The following is an 18,966-nucleotide window of genomic DNA, read 5'->3' on the forward strand; positions in this document are numbered from 1 at the left end:
CTTTGACAGTCTCCTGGAGGGGAAGGAGTCTTTGCAAGAAATGGCCATATCACAGTCTGATGATTTGGACAGCCCCATCAAGAGGATCCTTCTGGATGATGTATTTTGGGAGAGTGGTAAAGCAGCCTGAAACCTATAGCAGTAGCCATTGCAAGGCTTGAGGGAGACAATGCCATCCGGTCTGATGTTCAGACTCTGCTAGCAGATGTAAGAGAATAAATCCTACTGCCCTGCCCACTTCACTGTTGCTCCAAGCAGAGTAAACTGCAGTTCTGAAATACATCAAAAAGCGGGAAGACTTCTGCCTGAAGCTCATACACGCCGCAGCGTACATGTTGGACCCCAAGTATGCAGGCAAGAGCATCCCGTCTGATGCAGAGATCAACAAGGCCTATGGTGTTATCACTACCGTGTCTCGCCACCTTGGCCTGGATGAGGGCAAGGTTCTTGGCAGTCTGGCGAAGTACACGTCCAAGCAAGGGCTTTGGGATGGAGATGCAATATGGCAGTCGTGCCAACATATCTCATCAGCTACCTAGTGGAAGGAACTTAGTGGATCTGAGACCATTTCCCCTGTTGCCTCCATCATCCTTCAAATCCCACCAACATCAGCCACCTCAGAGGACAACTGGTCCTTGTTTGGGAACACACACACCAAAGCACGCAACAGGCCAACCAATTACAAGGGTTGAAAAATTGGTTTGCCACCCAGGCAAATTTTAGGCTTGTTGAGGATGGCTCGCTGTCAGGCTCAAAAAGGTTGGAAAGTGACAGTGAAGAGGAGACCTCAGTCTGATGTTCAAGAGGTGGACATTGAGGATCTCCAGGGAGAAGACATTGAAGCCTAAGTCTAGAAACTGAAGCTTTGGTTGTCCTTCCTCTATCATTTTACAGATGTATATTGAAAATGTTTTTGGGAGATGTGATGGATAATTTGGGGGATCACTCAATATTCCCTTTCGTTGTTCAGTGAAATCATCCCATGTGAAGAGTCAACTCATTTAATTAAAATTCAATTGGTAACTGAATAAAAAAAAAAGATGCGTTAGACAGGATTACCTAGACATACTGACTAGCTCAGAGGCGCGCTATATGGCAAACCAATCCAAAATCATCTCTCGGCATGTCCAGCTCACTCATTATCTCAGCCAATCATGGCTAGTGGGAAGGTTGCTGCCTTTCTTTGACTAAACCAACTAGACTCGTAATTTAACAATTGTATTCGTATTTACAGATGGAATACAAGTTTGTTATTAAGACACATGAAAGTTCACGTTTTTCTGCCAAAAACAAATTGTGATAATAAAAAACATTTATGTTCAAACAGCTCTGTGAAGTAGTGACATACACCTAGTTTCCTGAAATGGGTCACAAATGGCTGAGAGCAACAAGTCACAACAAATAAAAATTACAATTGCAACCATGCCAAAATAACAATACAGACAAATAAGGTAAGGCACGATACTCTCTCCATTAAACAAATACTACTTTATTAGAGAAAGTTTCAAACCTGCTGTTCTGGTGAAAACAACTTCAACAGACAGAATGAATTATAAAAAATTAGGTAGCTGTATTCTGGACTGGTCTCAGAGTAGTGGTGGGCTTGTGCAAAGAAGCGGGCCTTTTTAAAGAAACATGGGTGGTGAAATGCGCGTGAAGTAGCCTATTTTGTTCTGTGTCCTTGAGGAAATTCACGGAGGATAATTACTAAATCAGTTTTTAATCACATACACAACTAACCCTTTTTATGAAAGCAAAACATGACAATTTATTACCAGTATTCTGCATCATAAACACCCAATGAGTATTCAGTCTCGTAGTCATTTTCCTTGAGGAAATGCATGACTACTAAAGCAGTTGAGTTCCCATACACAGAGCAAAAAAAAGAAGCAATTGTGACAACATGAAGATCTGCAACCAGTGTATCCTCATTTGACTTTGCTGATATGTGTTGGTATAAGACTGGTATGAAGGTAGGCCAGGGGTGTTCTATGACAGTCCGGGAGGGCCAAAACACTTACTGGGTTTTCATACACTCCTAATAAGGGACCGACTCAGACACCAGTTAAGTGCAATTAACGATCAGGTAGAAACTAACCAAAAAAGTGTTTCGGCCCTCCAGTAGCGGAATTAAAAAATCCCGCTGTAGGCCTGCTCACTTCGTAAATTGGTTGTCACCAGCTCGTCAACAAACTTGTAGCCGGGCAGGCAAATGCTTAAGTCGGCCCTTGAGCACGCTTGTTATTGGGGTTTAGAAACTGGACATCGACAAGTTTAATATTTCACCTTGCCCTCGGTAGCCCACACAACTGCAATTAAACACGATAGATGTCAAATGTTCACAACACATTAAGATGTTAAGATACATGCATTTACATGCAATGTTTTTCCAATGTATGAGTGATTTTACGACGTTCATTCTGAGTTTCACCAACTTTGATGAGCCTTCCTCTCTACAGCCTTGTCTGCCCGAATCTCTGCACTTGCTGGCAAGAACTGACAGAAACCAATTACATGTGCGCGTTCAATAAGCCTACTTTCTTTTTGACATACCCAATCTCTGTTCCACATATTGGGTTGCAGCTACCCCAAACAAATATGGTGATAAGTACCTCTGTTCTGTGAACCAGCTGCCACTTGCCATCATCTCCTTGCTTAAAGAATTCTAGGAATGGATCAGATTTCCCAAACAAGTCCTGCAATAGAGACAACCATGAGCACATAAATAATGGACGGGAGAGAATTCAGAACTGTTTATTACATCTTAATAAAGTAGGCCACTTTCCATTTGAAAAGACTGCACTGAAGTGCCTCTATTGTACCTTCTTATCCAGGCCTTTAGCCTCCACCTCCAGCACTATGGCCCTGTTATCCTTTATCTCCTCAGCAGTAATCTATAAAACACACAATTTAACACAAATGAGAGAATTCATTTAAATATCTCAAGACAATGTTTGCATTAGCCTTATGTTTGTTATCACAACATTTACACAGCAAGTTAAATACTTACAGTAATGGTGCCTTTGCCTGCAGGCTTCCCCTTCTTCAGTTGTAGAGGTCTGGTAATCTTCTTGCTGGACACAATCTGAAAGGCAAAATGGTTGGTTGTTGGAGACACCATCATTCGTGTTAGAAATTCTATAACATTGGGTTAAGTTTACACTGAAGATTTTATTTTTTTACACAATGTATAATAAGGATGCGGACTAATTGGTCCACACATTCTTAGATCCTCACCTGTCCCAGCGTACACTCAAACCCACCCAGGAAGTCATCATCCTTCAGATCGACAGACTTGTTGTCTATGTCATAGACACCCAGCTTCAACTTCTGCACCTTCTCAAAGTGGTAGTCCAGGAGCAGCTTCTTGGAGAACTCGGGGTCCTGGCAATTTTTCACCTGCTCCGTACGGTCCAACTGTATAGTGAAACAGAAAACATCTTCATGAACAAACAATAGGCCATTTGAGAAAATATGGAAAAAACCCTTAACCAACAATGCAATTCAAGAAATAGAGATAAGAAAATATTTACTAAAACTAAAGTAAAAATTCTACTAAAAAGTAACAATAGTGAGGCTATATACAGGGGTTACCGGTACAGAGTCAATGTGCGGGGATACAGGTTAGTAGAGGTAAGTTGTACGTAGGGGTAAAGTGGCTATTCAGTGTTGCTTGCCTTGAAGCAAGCATAAAAAGGCATTTAGCTCGTCTGGTAGGATCACGTCACTGGGCAGTACGCGGCTGGCTTTCCCTTTGTAGTAAGTAATAGTTTGCAACCCCTGCCACATCCGACGAGCGTCAGAGCCGGTGTAGTAGGATTGAATATTAGTCTTGATTTTATGCATTGCCTGTGTGATGGTTCGTCTGAGGGCATAGCGTGATTTCTTATAAGCATCCGGGTTTAGTGTCCCGCTCATTGAAAGCGGCAGCTCTAGCCTTTAGCTCGGTGTGGATGTTGCCTGTAATCCATGGCTTCTGGTTGGGATATGTACGCACAGTCACTGTGGGGACGATGTTGCCAATCCACTTATTGATGAAGCCCGGTGACTGAGGTGGTATACTCCTCCATGGCATTGAATGAATCCTGGAAAATTGTCTAGTATAGTATAGACTAGCAAAACAGTCCTGTAGCGTAGCATCCGTGTCATCGGACCACTTCCGTATTGAGTGAGTCAATGGTACTTCCTGCTTTAATTTTTGCTTTTAAAGCAAGAATTATGGTCAGATTTTCCAAATGGAGGGCGAGCTTTGTATTTGTCTCTGTGTGGATTATAGGTGGTCTAAAGTACAAATAATGTAGATAGTGTGGTCTACAGCTTATCATGAGGTACTCTACCTCAGGCGAACATTACCTTGAGACTTCTTTAATATTAGACATTGCGCACCAGCTGTTATTGACAAAGACACCCCCCCCCACCCCTCGTCTTACCAGACGTAGCTGTTCTGTCCTGCTGACGCATGGAAAACCCAGCCATCTCTATATTATCCGTGTTGTCTTTCTGCCAAAAATAAGATATTATAACTCTTAATGTTGGTAGGATAAAATGGATTATCTCCGTTCAATGTTATTTTCCAGTGAAAAATAGAACAGATGGTAGAGGTGGGTTACCCACTCGCCGAAGAATTCTCACAAGGCAGCCTGATCTCAGCCCCCTGTATTTCTGTCTTTTCTTCATGCGAATGATGGGGATTTGGTCTCGGAGAAGCAGTATATACTTTGCGTCAGACTCATTAAAGGAAAAAAAAAATATTCATCCAGTTCGAGGTGAGTAATCGCTGTTCTGATATCCAGAAGCTCTTTTTAGTCATAAGAGATGGTAGCAGCAAACCTATTTACAAAATCAAGATTGTTATAATACTGTTATTGCATCAAATGGTTGCTTTATGGAATAGAATAGGGTTCTTAGAACTCTCATGTGTCTGTGTTAACACTGACAGTAAATTTAAGATGACTTCGATGATAAACCTAACAAGCCACATTCCATCCATACGAGGGAGATTGCTCCAGCATGACTGGAAGGTAACAGGGAGAGATGGCTCGGGTTGAGAGGAACTTCGTTTTCGGGGCCAAACCCTGGATTCCTTACAATGAGAACAGTCTTCACAACAGATACTGTCCTCTGTGAATTATTCATTTCTTTCATAGCAAATGCTATCTGGCTGGGGAATACTCCTTTCTCATATCAAGTGATCCATTCCACACATCTGTTGTTTGTCATGTAGACTAAGGGGGTGCATCTATGCCATTTAAAATATATTGGTATTCTTTGTGTCGGGGCTCAACCCAACAGTCAAGAGTATTTAGTTGACCAGCCTCGTTATTGCATAGCACTCACATCCTTCACTAGTGTGTGTGGTGTGATCTGCTTTCCTTATAAGTGAATAAAGATTTTAGTTTAAGTATAACTCTGAAAGTTTCTCTCATTTGATAATAAAATAAATAACCACAAGTTAAATGCGGGAAAAAGAAGATTATAGCAGTTTGCTAGGAGCTTGTAAAACGGCAGCCATCCCCTCCCTTATCTGATGGCGACAGAGATTCTCACATGGCCCTTATATTAGGCTAGCTGTATTACTGGGCTAGATCAGCCAATATGCTAAATGTAGTTTGAAGAGAGCAGAGTTGCAATTGCACTTTCTCAAGAGCTATTTTTATAGCCTACCTTTTAGGAGTGGAAAGAATTACAGACGGAGAAATATGGGTGATCAATATTTAGGCCTTTCTAGGCAATATTGTAAACTGTAGCCTAATCATAGGCCTATTTAGGAAATATATTTCCTTGGAAAAAAACTGTCCCGTACTTCTAATTATTTAACTTTTTCCCACCTTTATTTAACTAGGCAAGTCAGTTAAGAACAAATTCTTATTTTACAATGGCGGCTCATGTATAGCCTACTCAATTTGAGACCATACGTGCAACCTGATTGCGCGGGTAATGACTACTGAACTTGAAGCCGCAAGAACGATGACGCCGACCCTTGCTACGTTTCGGATAGGCCTATAGGATATGGCCTAACTTCTAGGAGGATAATTTGCAGGCAGACAAAATGGGTAATCAAAACTTCTTGAAAATTAAAAGGCGCAACCCGTGCACACCTAAGTAGCCTAACCTGTGCGATGTCGAAGTGCAACGGCTTTTTTTTTTTGAAAAGGCACAATGCGCACAGGTTAGGCTACTTAGGTGTGCACGGGTTGCGCCTTTTCAAAAAAAAAAAAAGCCGTTGCACTTCGACATCGGACCGAGGCTCTGCATCTGTCCTCGTGCTCCTAGACCTTAGTGTTGCTTTTGATACCGTCGATCACCACATTCTTTTGGAGAGATTGGAAACCCAAATTGGTCTACACGGACATGTTCTGGCCTGGTTTAGATCTTATCTGTCGGAAAGATATCAGTTTCTCTGAATGGTTTGTCCTCTGACAAATCAACTGTAAATTTCGGTGTTCCTCAAGGTTCTGTTTTAGGACCACTATTGTTTTCACTATACATTTTACCTCTTGGGGATGTTATTCGAAAACATAATGTTAACTTTCACTGCCATGCGGATGATACACAGCTGTACATTTCAATGAAACATGGTGAAGCCCCAAAATTGCCCTCACTAGAAGCATGTGTTTCAGACATAAGGAAGTGGATGGCTGCAAACTTTCTACTATTAAACTCGGACAAAACAGAGATGCTTGTTCTAGGTCCCAAGAAACAAAGAGATCTTCTGTTGAATCTGACAACAGTCGTCTCAAATAAAACTGTGAAGGACATCGGCGTTACTCTGGACCCTGATCTCTCTTTTGAAGAACATATCAAGACCATTTCGATGACAGCTTTTTTCCATCTACGTAATATTGCAAAAATCATAAACTTTCTGTCCAAAAATGATGCAGAACAATTAATCCATGCTTTTGTCACTTCTAGGTTAGACTACTGCAATGCTCTACTTTCCGGCTACCCGGATAAAGCACTAAATAAACTTCAGTTAGTGCTAAATACGGCTGCTAGAATCCTGACTAGAACCAAAAAATGTGATCATATTACTCCAGTGCTAGCCTCTCTACACTGGCTTCCTGTCAAAGCAAGGGCTGATTTCAAGGTTTTACTGCTAACCTACAAAGCATTACATGGGCTTGCTCCTACCTATCTCTCTGATTTGGTCCTGCTGTACATACCTACACGTACGCTACGGTCACAAGACGCAGGCCTCCTAATTGTCCCTAGAATTTCTAAGCAAACAGCTGGAGGCAGGGCTTTCTCCTATAGAGCTCAATTTTTATGGAACGGTCTGCCTACCCATGTCAGAGACGCAAACTCGGTCTCAACCTTTAAGTCTTTACTGAAGACTCATCTCTTCAGTAGGTCATATGATTGAGTGTAGTCTGGCCCAGGAGTGGGAAGGTGAACGGAAAGACTCTGGAGCAACGAACCGCCCTTGCTGTCTCTGCCTGGCCAGTTCCCCTCTTTCCACTGGGATTCTCTGCCTCTAACCCTATTACAGGGGCTGAGTCACTGGCTTACTGGGGCTCTCTCATGCCGTCCCTGCAGGGGGTGCGTCACCTGAGTGGGTTGATTCACTGTTGTGGTCATCCTGTCTGGGTTGGCGCCCCCCCCCCCTTGGGTTGTGCCGTGGCGGAGATCTTTGTGGGCTATACTCAGCCTCGTCTCAGGATGGTAAGTTGGTGGTTGAAGATATCCCTCTAGTGGTGTGGGGGCTGTGCTTTGGCAAAGTGGGTGGGGTTATATCCTTCCTGTTTGGCCCTGTCCGGGGGTGTCCTCGGATGGGGCCACAGTGTCTCCTGACCCCTCCTGTCTCAGCCTCCAGTATTTATGCTGCAGTAGTTTGTGTCAGGGGGCTAGGGTCAGTTTGTTATATCTGGAGTAATTCTCCTGTCCTATTCGGTGTCCTGAGTGAATCTAAGTGTGCGTTCTCTAATTCTCTCCTTTCTTTCTCTCGGAGGACCTGAGCCCTAGGACCATGCCGCCGGACAACCTGACATGATGGCTCCTTGCTGTCCCCAGTCCACCTGGCCATGCTGCTGCTCCAGTTTTAACTGTTCTGCCTTACTATTATTTGACCATGCTAGTCATTTATGAACATTTGAACATCTTGGCCATGTTCTGTTATAATCTCCACCCGGCACAGCCAGAAGAGGACTGGCCACCCCACATAGCCTGGTTCCTCTCTTGGTTTCTTCCTAGGTTTTGGCCTTTCTATGGAGTTTTTCCTAGCCACCGTGCTTCTACACCTGCATTGCTTGCTGTTTGGGGTTTTAGGCTGGGTTTCTGTAAAGCACTTTGAGATATCAGCTGATGTACGAAGGGCTATATAAATACATTTGATTTGATTTAACATTAGTTGAGCACCCTCCACTTCTTCCCATTATCAATATTTGACACTGTAGTAAAATACAATTTAATCTTATTCAAGTTCATTTCATATTCAAGTTCACTGCCATGTAATTCTCCACCCACGTAGGCAGCCTACTCGATTTCAATGAGACCACACATATTAGGTACACTTGAACTCACGTCCAACTAGGAGAGGTAGGCTACTAAAGTTGAAGCAGCTGATGTGAAAAATGTGCTTTTAAATAAAAAGGTGGTAGGCCTAATAAATGATGCTATATTAAGGCACTCTGACAAACCATCACCCCAGTCTGAGGTTGAGTGCTCTGGAGCAGGTTTTCATCAAGGATATCTCTGTACTTTGTCAACCACGGGTGGATGGCAATCAAGTTGTAGAAACATGTTAAGAATGATCAATGGAAACAGGATGCACCGGAGCTCTATTTCGAGTCTCATAGCAAATGGTCTGAATACGTAAGTACTTATGTTTGTATTATATTTGCAAAAATGTAATTTACCGTTATTTAATCTATTTTAGAATAAAGACTAAATGTAACAAAATGTGGAAAAAGTCAAGGGGCACTGTATACTAATAACATGAATGACTTTCAGCTTAAGATTTAAAATGATTTGGGATTGGTGTCCCGTCCACGGGACGGTTAAGCTAACGTAGGCTAATGCGATTAGCATGAGGTTGTAAGTAAAAATAAAATTTCCCAGGACATATCTGTATTGGCAGAAATCTTAAATTCTTGTTAAATCTAACTGTACTGTCCATTTTACAGTAGCTATTACAGTGAAAGAATACCATGCTATTGTTTGAGGAAAGTGCACAATTTTGAACACAATTTTGAACATGAAAAATGATTAATAACATTTGCAAAAACTTGACTCGAACGTTGTGACTCAAATAATATTGACTTAGTCTCACCTCTGTTGTAGCCATTGCGTGCTAGGAATATGGGACCAAATACAAAACGTCTGACTAATAAGTGAATTTGTCCAAATACTTTTGGTTCCCTAGAATGTGGACAAAAAGTGCAATCATTTCAAACAATTCACCTGATATGGATGAAAATAGCCTGAAACAAAAGCTGACAGTCTGCACATTAACCTCAGTCATTGTATCATTTCAAATCCAAAGTGCTGGAATACCGGGGCATAACACACAATGTATCAGTGTCAATATACCTTTGGACCTCACTGAACGTTGCCAATTTTTAAACATTTCGATTAGTTAGACTTTCTCCCTACCTCGGTCCATTTGTCATCCCCAATGCTCTGCAGCAGCACGCAGAGTGGGTCAGACTTGGATCCAACATCTTTGTCGAGGAGATTGCTGCACGAGATGGAGAGTTCTACTTTTGACACGCATTGAGAAGCCATCTGAAAAAGACAGGAAGAAAAAACAAGATTTCAGATCAAATATGACCATATTAAAAGCTAAAAACAATCAACAACGGGGTCCCTGCCACTTGCGTTGGTATGACGCTAAGGGAACGTGCCAGGGAAATTAAAACCTCTCAAATTCATAGATAACGCTCCAGATGCAGGGACCGACAGTCCATTACATTTTTTTTATTTTTTATATTTGAAGCCGTTTACATTCTTGTTGTTTATAAACTATCGAGTAACGAACCCTTATATGTTGGGTTATGATAAAGAAAAACAGCCCATGTGGCATTTATAAATGATATTCTTCAGGAATAAATAATATAAAGAATTTAAATTACCATTAACCGCTTCCCATATCCCAGGCTTTGCTTTAATGTACACTGCTCAGTAAAAATCGCAATTTTGAGAATGAGTGAGTCAACCAGGTCGGCATAGAGGGGGAAAAAAAAAAATGGGACAGGTTCTTAGCTAGCAGATTGTAATGGGCTGGGATGCGATGCTCCATTAGCAGTCACGTTAGATACTGTTTGGTGTAGCAGAGAACGGCGATTTTTCCTCAATTTCCGATTTGGAAGGCAATCAAATGTATTCTAAACATCCATGCTCAGTTGCAGGGGGTTTTGTTTGAGTTCAGAAAATGTGATGTTATTAAATAATTGTTTTGCTCCAGGAAGTAATTCAACAACGTGCACACCGCCATCTTGTCAATTTCAAATCTTTTCTCTCATTGAGGGGATTCGGTTAATCTGGCCAAGGCACTCGGTAGGTGTGTTGTGCACCAGGAGAAAGTTGATTGCATTAGAACCAGACTGCCTTCCAGGCGTGAGCAAGGTGCCCCGTTCAATGCCTAGGTCAGCTCAAAAAAGTGACATAATTAAAAAGGGCCCAGTGTGTGTGTGTACACACACACACGAAGTCAGAAGGCTGCATACATTTAGGTTGGAGTCATTAAAACGAATTTATCCAACCACTAACAAACAATATTTTTGGCAAATTGGTTATGACATCTACTTTGTGCATGACAAGAGTAATTTTTCCAACAATTGTTTACAGACAAATTATTTCACAGTATCACAATTCCAGTGGGTCAGAAGTTTACATAGTAAATACACTAAATTGACTGTGTATTTACTTCGCCACCATGGCCTTTGCCTTTACCTCCCTTATCTCACCTCATTTGCTCACATTGTATATAGACTTATTTTTCTACTGTATTATTGACTGCATGTTTGTTTTAATCCGTGTGTAACTCTGTTTTGTTGTACCTGTCGAACTGCTTTGCTTTATCTTGGCCAGGTTGCAATTGTAAATGAGAACGTGTTCTCAATTTGCCTACCTGGTTAAATAAAGGTGTGGGGGAATTTTTTTTTTTTAAATTGACCATGCAGACGATCGAAAGTGTCTCGTGGTCAAAGCCAAAACAAATGCGCTCCTTGAGTGACAGGGGGTGGGACTAGGTCTGTGTGGAAAGCAGCATGGAGAAAGAGTGGAGGGATGACTCAAGTAGCGGTGTAAACTATAAGAATTGACGTTACACGCGGCGTATCACATTTAACAAACCAAACATTCAAATACTGTTATAGAACGTAAAGTAAAAACCCAAACCAGTCCGTGCATCAATACCGGTATATAGTAAAATACAGTATTACCGCCCAGCCCTAGACACCTGCTCACATATGAGCTGCTGCTACTGTTTGTCTTATATCCTGTTGCTTAGTCCCCTTCCCCCTATACATATCTAACGCCATCACTCCAGTATGGGGCGCTAGGTAGCCTAGTGGTTAGAGCATTGGACTAGTAACCGAAAGGTTGCAAAATCGAACCCCGAGCTGAGGTAAATTCTGTCGTTCTGCTCCTGAACAAGGCAGTTAACCCACTGTTCCTAGACCGTAATTGAAAATAAGAATCCCTGCACATGTGAATATGATATTGGATCTGACTTTAAAATATTTCCTGTATATAGTATGCTTGCTTTAATGTGCATTTCATATTTCCCATTCTTATTGATTGCTGAATTGTTGGGTTTTGAGTTTACAAGAAAGGCACATCACTGTACTTAACCCGTTTATAATATCAATTGTGGTATATGTTGCTGTATCCAGGCACTCCGTGTTGAGTCCAGCATAAGGACAGCCCTTACGTTTCGAGCACACCGACAGCTTCATTGCATTTTGGTAAACCAGAATGACATTCATTTCCAATGAAACGCTGCGTTTGCCTTGCAGCATTTGCGTTGCAGAGGCAGTTGCAGGGCGTTCGGTGTGTTGCATATTTATCGAACGTATGCGTCAAACTGTATGCGTTCGGCTTGACAGAAACGGTAGCAGAAGGTGAATGTTTTACTTTTGTTGCATACACACATGTCCAGATGATGCTGCAGACTAGATCGCGCAACCATACTATCGGTGTTCTTGAAGCGTTAGCCGTGGTGTATTGGCAACATACCACACCCACTTGTGCCTTATTGAGTAATCATAACAGTCAAACGAGTTAATTTTCCATCAATGGATGTGGATTTATCTTGGGAGTTTAATACGAGCGAATTATCTTCTCTTACGACATATTCAAAGTCCTTTATTTAAGAGTGATGGAAAAGTATCTGGGGAGTTTAATACGAGCTAATTATCTTCTCTTGAGACATATTCAAATTCCTTTAAGTCATAGCTCGCAATAATTATTATTTAAGAGTTCAACCGGATATTGCATCTAACGTTGTTAAAAATTACTACGATATTTATTCATTGCGTCAACGTTATGTTGAGGGAAAAAAAGTTTTGTATAATATGTCAACTCTTTTGCTGTGAAAAAAAATGTTGGGCTAGTTCAGGCCTTTTGGGCGGGTTTTGAGTAGTCGTCATGCTAGAAACCCTGGCTCACAACGCACTGGTACTGTATATTTACAATAAACTACATACTTCCTAGTTAACAGCAAAAGTTCAGATGTGAATCAGACACCCTGAAAACTACCAGACGCTTATTTTATAGTAGACTCGACATGGAGAGAGAACTTCCTATAAAGTTAACTCAACCATTAAAAAAAAGAAGCTTGACAAGAACCCCAAGGCCAGGGCCTATTACGCCCATAAAATAACAATAAACAGATTTGCCTGCTCACCTCGATCTCTAAACTAGCAGAGGCTACTTTATAAAAATAGGTAGGCTACAAATATTACCTTGTCGCACGAAACGGAATATCAGGTCTCTTTTGAAACAGTTGTAATTGTCTTGCAACTGAACAGCACACTGCCGTAACACGAAATGAATGTGGAGTCGAGGAAATATTTCCTAAAAAAGGTGTGGCAGATGGTCAAGTGAGCTCAACATTGGATGATCAGCCACCATAAAAACGTTCTTATTGGACAAGAGACAACGTCACTTGTGGTGCCCGCAGTGCAGGGGGAAAGGTCCGTCCGTCAGTGCTAGCCGAATTCCTTGGGACGTCCCTACACCATGCAAGCCGTTGAAGTTTAACATGGTTAAGGCAAATATTTGTATATTTGAGGTTATGGTTAGGTAGGGGACGTCCTAAGAATCCCAGATAGTACTGACCGTGCAGGAAGTGACTACACACATATCCCGGTTGTCACTAGTTACCACAGCCACAAATAGCCTGTATAGTAAAAAAATCATGAACACCAAAATGTGCTTTTTGGTCTTAATTTCAGATTAAGGTTAGTCATAATGTTAGCAGTGTGCATAGGGTTAAATTTAGGGCTAGGTTTAGAAATGGTAGAAATAGGCGGATTTCAGCCATTTGTGGCTGTGGTAATTAGTGACGAACGCATATCCCTGGTTGAAGCTGCACCCAGTGAGACAGGGTGAATGCTTTTTTTTCTAGATATAAAAGATGTAGCCATTTATAATTAGCCTATCCATCCGATGTGCAATGTTAACGTATAAACTCCGTTCAATAAAAAGCTCCGTTGGAAACAGAGACTAAACCAGAGACTAAACCAAACGATACACGTACATTTGTTAATAATTTTATATTATTAGAATTTGCTTGTACAATATCTATTCTAGTGTCACTAGCGCTGCATTCCAAACATTTAACAGACACATCCTTTCCCCCCAGCCCTCAAATTAAGTGGACACTTCTGATAACGTTTCATAACGTCTGACGAGTATACAATTGCTGGGTGAGGAAGGAAGGAAGGAATGCTTTTTAAACGGACCGCCCTTGCCCGGAAATTCGTCACATGTTTTCATCCACCGGTAGCTTGTTGGTGCTTTATATGCGCTACAGTCAAATATGATTGCATGTCTACTTACATTAAATATATCATTATTAATATACGCCTACTGTATAATAGCTAGCTAATTAAATAGCTAACTAACGTTAGCCTGCCTAGCTGGAACTTCTGAAGAAGGAACATGTTTTATTTCTACAATTTCCAAAAACATCACTTTTACTAGACGTGTTTGTGAATTAGTAGCCCAATTTATAACTTATTTACATGTGTTTATACTTACACTTGTATGATGACATATCCATATTGATGTTGAGGTTTTAAGTTTTGGCAGACTTTTCTTAGCAGATGTACAATCATCGCGAATTGAATTATGGGGCGTTTCAGGCCCGACGTGAACATAATAGTACATCCGCAAACGCTATTAAAAACGAGGGCTGAGTGGCTAACATTGCTAACTGCCATTGCTTGGCGTCTTCATTTGGACCAACGACAAGATTGGGCGCGGCAATTTCCCTAAGGGCATAAGGCGATGGTAAATTGACGAAGGTGTGTCTTTTATCAGTTTGAAACGCAGCCCAGATCTCTCGTGCCTTGCGAATTTGCAAATTAATAGGTAACCATGTCCTGATCAAAAATATTCTTACATATGACAGAGAGCAGAGCTTGAAACTGGTGCATTTTTGCCAAGCACCTCATTTAAAATACGGACGTCTGTAGTAAAATTCAACATCAAAATATACATGTTTTCATTCAAATCAGTTTTGTTATAATCCACTTATGCTTTGTACTGGTTTAAAAGGTGTGCAATGTATTGCTGCACTACTACTCATCTAAATGTAAACAATTAAGTAACATTAACACCACTAACTGAAGTTATTTGTATATTAGGCTACTGCACACAAAGGGCACACAACCCTTTCTGTATACAGCAAATACCAAGGCTCTATTTCCTATGTAGGCTATCTAACATTTCCACTTTGAGCTGTAATTTTTGTTTTCAAATTCTGGCTATCCATTTATCCACACTTATACATTTTATAACTATACATGCATTTCTACCTATATCCTTGGACATAATGCCTATTCAGCTCAAATGATAATACAATCCTGTAGAACAGACAGTTCAGCTCACTCTGATGTTCAGCACATCAATTTATAAAAAATAAGTAAAGCAATTAAGTTAGTTAATAGCCAGCAACACTAGTCTTAGCTGTTCACTGCATCACTGAAATGATTTCTGTATGATAATAATGTAGCCATACAACCCAATACATTCAATCTTCTAGTGTTGTTGGCCTATCAACTGCACTCAATAAATAGCCATTTGTAAAGTTGATTGAGACTAATTGGGAACGACACAAATTAGGCAAATCAATCGGATACACTTTTTACTGAACAAAAATATGCATCACAATGAAATCCAGTGTCAATTGGAAGTGATGAAACTGTGGCTTATTCTGCACAAGGCTGTGCTTGCGTCCCATGTCAGATTCACTCCGGATTTGGGATTGTGTGGTCCTCTATTATATCAAAGACCAGCTATATGGCAATTTCTGATATAGCCTACTGCTTTAGATTACAATCCGGTTAACGGCTTGATTTCAAAAGTGTGAGATCAGATGGGAAAATAAGGAATATCGTGAAGTCTAACCATAATAAATCATGTCCAGCAAAACTTTGCCTAGATATTGGAAGCATAATTCCACAAATACTTAATCTATTATACACCATGTCACCTCGCACAATTCATAAATATAACTAGTGCTTACCTTTGCATGCAAATCCAACAGTAAACCAATTGGCTCTGCAAGTGGCTCTCATTGCCTTATACCTGACAGTTTGGTACCCAAAAAGTAGTGTAATGCATAATATTTAACAAGTAAAATCCAGAAGCACACTGTGACTTTTAAAGGAAGCAAACCAAAATAGGCATGTATGAATACTGAATGACAGTTAAGTCCGAACTTGCAACTCAGCAGCTCTTTCCATGGGCTCTCTCTAAAAGGCATCTTCCAGGCCATATTAGTTTCTAAATATGCTTTACGTTCATCAGTATGTTCAAAGCAAGCCCTAGGTTGTCATGTATGTCCACAAAACAGCCTACCATGTCACCCCAGTGCCGTATACTAGGCCTTTCTCAATCTGTGGGCTCATTAGGACAAAGTGAGAAATGCAGATATCCCAAATATCAAAGAACACCCAACATTTCACTCTTTAAAACATTATGAAATAAACAACTTAATTGATGAGTAGCCTATATAAAAGTCTGTATACATTTTACAACACTTCAAAATAAAAATGAATGTTCAGAGAACTCATATGAATCAGTCAAAAATGTTCCATTAAACCGCATGATAAAAACAAGGTACATTTAGGTTTAGCGCTAGGCTAGCTTGTAAGACAAGAAACAGATGTTATCGTAGCCTTCTAGTAGGCATGTTTGCCACTAGCATCTACAGTGGAATTGAAAGTGGGCCTTGTGACAGTGGAATAAATGTGTACTCTCTTAAAACACACACAATTTATGAACATAATTATATACAGTGCTCCATCTGTAAACTGTTTGTGCTGAAATAAAAACGTGAGACTACATCAACAGTAGACTACTGAACAAAATACAAAAACATTGAGTAAAGTGATCCTTAAAGGGGGGGAAAAAAATGGCAACTTCATATTCATCTCCAGCACCACCCCAGTATCAACATATGTGGAAATGGCAAATGTATGTTTTGTAGTAAAAAAGACAGAAGATAAGCGTTTTGCAATGACATCAACCAATTAGTAGGGAATTGGCCTACACATAATTGGTTAAAATCACACAATGCGCTCCAATAATGTAATGTGAAACACTTATCCTCTCTTTTTTACAACAAAATATAGAAATGTGCCATTTTCACATATGTTGGTGAGGTGCTGGAGATGATGAATATGAAGTTGAAAAAAATGTTTTCAATTGGACAACTCAGTTCCTGGAGGGCCATGTGTCTGCTGAGTTTTGTTCTTTCCTTTCAATTTGTTTGCAATTAAGATCTACACAACCAGGTATGGGGGAGTTAACTAATCAATTACCTTAATTGATCAATCAAGTACAAGGGAGGAGTGAAAACACGCAGAACTTGGCCCTCAAGGACTGGCGTTTGAGGTGCTTTAACCTCTCTGCGCACAGAACCCGGTAGCGGGATGAAATTCGACAACATACAGTGATCGCTACATAAATAGTCATATTAAACATTCATGAAAATACAAGTGGCTCACATGTTTGGAAAGCCTAGAATCTTGCTAATCCAACTGCGTTGTCAGATTTAAAAAAGGATTTACTGCGAAATAATACGATGCGATTATGAGGATAGAGCCCCATAAAAAACAACTATTTCAACCAGCACAGGCGTAACAAAATCACAAACTGCAATAAAATAAATAGTTTACCTTTGACGATCTTCCTCTGTTTGCAATCCCAATGTTCATTGTTACACAATGAATGGTCTATTGTTTGATAAAATCAATTTTTATAGCCTAACACGAAACATTTTGTGAACCGCTTGTGTCGTGAATTCCATCTCATTCCATTTTTGACGACACATTCGAGGTAAATACACACACAGAACGTGACTTTTCCAGTCATGTTTGGTTTCATTGCAATCAACTGGGTTGTTTGTAACACAACCAAACCTGATGGGTCATTTCGCGGGACATATTGACTGAAAGAAACCGATTTGAAGACAACAAGTAATGACATCATTGTGCACCAATGATTTGCCCGCTGTTTCGTTGATTGACTGTAACCCAATTAACCCAATGACCACTGATTGTCTTGAAATCTAGCTGGGTAGATAGCCAATGAGCTGAGGTAAACGGCAATATGTAATGTTTATGTGTTGGAAGACCAACCCATGTAGTAAACTCAGACGTAAAGAGGGTCATTCGCCATTGAAGTTTCATACCGGAAGGAGCAATGCATGTTGCACACAGCGTTGTTTTGGTAAAGCGCATATTCAGCTGTTTATATATCAATCAGTATGGCGATTAAGTCAGGGAAAGCTAAGTCTAAGTCTAGATATGCAGATGTACACACAATTTCTGAAGAAATTGATAGAGGACGATTCATTTAGCGATTCCCAAATGGAGGAATATTTTTTGAACAGAGAGGACATCGTATTGGACTGGTAAGTTCTTCTCATTCTAATGCCGTTGTTTGAAATTAATAATATAAAATATTATTTGTGAAATGAAATAGCCTATTTGAGGCTGTTGAGGGGAGTGCAGGCCCACAACAATGGCCAAAGTGAAATGGAGACAGTAGATACAGCTGGTCTGTTGTAATATAATAAAGACAGTAGATCTAGCTGGTCTGTCATAATATAATAGAGGCAGTAGATCTAGCTGAAATGTCATAATATACAGTAGATCTAGCAGGTCTATAATAAGGTTGAATATATTATGTTCCCTGTACTCTATATATATCTGTTTATTATACCTGTTGATACAGGGTTCATATGTGAAACTATTCCAACTGAACATTTTCTTTCACAGTGACACTGACTCCGAATGGGAGCCCCCAGTGCCAAGGTGGTGTCACTTTGACAGTGACGCCAAGGCTGCCACAAGTGGTGTTCATCTGCCCAAATGTATTTCTGCAGGCATGGATGTGCTATTGTGCTATGGCACCTGGCATCAGCAGCATAATATTGTGTAGAGGACTGAGGGTCTTCCAAATATTGAAAGTGTTATTTTGTAAATGTATATATTGTTTTCTTCATGTTTTTTCTCATGTTCTCATTTTGGTATTTTGTATATAGTTATTCCATTCAAAATGTATAACTTCACCAATTTGACCACTTGGGTACATTTGGGCTACTTGTGTGGGACACCTGGGTCACTTTATGATAAATGTCATGTAAGCACACTCATTTTGGAAGTTATCATTCTGAAACTTTGCACAAGTACTGTTGCCCTCTTATGTTTTTCACTGAAATTGTCCCCATCATCATATCTGAATGTTTGTTTTATCTTGTTCATTTTAAAGATAATACAACAATAAAAA

The 18,966-nt window shown here is 40.4% G+C and overlaps 1 protein-coding gene across 3 annotated transcripts in view; it reads right to left on the bottom strand.

Moving 5' to 3' along the window:
- LOC118388887 (copine-3-like) overlaps positions 1 to 18,966 on the bottom strand; it is a 57,505-nt gene that overhangs the window by 23,690 nt on the left and 14,849 nt on the right. Inside the window, exons 1-6 of one of the 3 annotated variants that reach the window (XM_035778452.2) lie at positions 12,906 to 13,150; positions 9,592 to 9,723; positions 3,238 to 3,417; positions 3,011 to 3,085; positions 2,823 to 2,894; positions 2,613 to 2,696 (exon numbers count right to left, since the gene is read on the bottom strand). In XM_035778452.2, coding sequence (XP_035634345.1) covers positions 2,613 to 2,696; positions 2,823 to 2,894; positions 3,011 to 3,085; positions 3,238 to 3,417; positions 9,592 to 9,723 — 543 coding nt within the window. In that variant the 5' untranslated portion in view covers positions 12,906 to 13,150. Of the gene's footprint in view, positions 1 to 2,612; positions 2,697 to 2,822; positions 2,895 to 3,010; positions 3,086 to 3,237; positions 3,418 to 9,591; positions 9,724 to 12,905; positions 13,151 to 18,966 lie in introns of those variants that run through there. The other 2 variants (XM_035778454.2, XM_035778453.1) reach the window with 2 other exon arrangements.

The sequence above is a fragment of the Oncorhynchus keta genome, chromosome 10 (assembly GCF_023373465.1).
Source record: "Oncorhynchus keta strain PuntledgeMale-10-30-2019 chromosome 10, Oket_V2, whole genome shotgun sequence".
Taxonomy (NCBI): domain Eukaryota; kingdom Metazoa; phylum Chordata; class Actinopteri; order Salmoniformes; family Salmonidae; genus Oncorhynchus; species Oncorhynchus keta.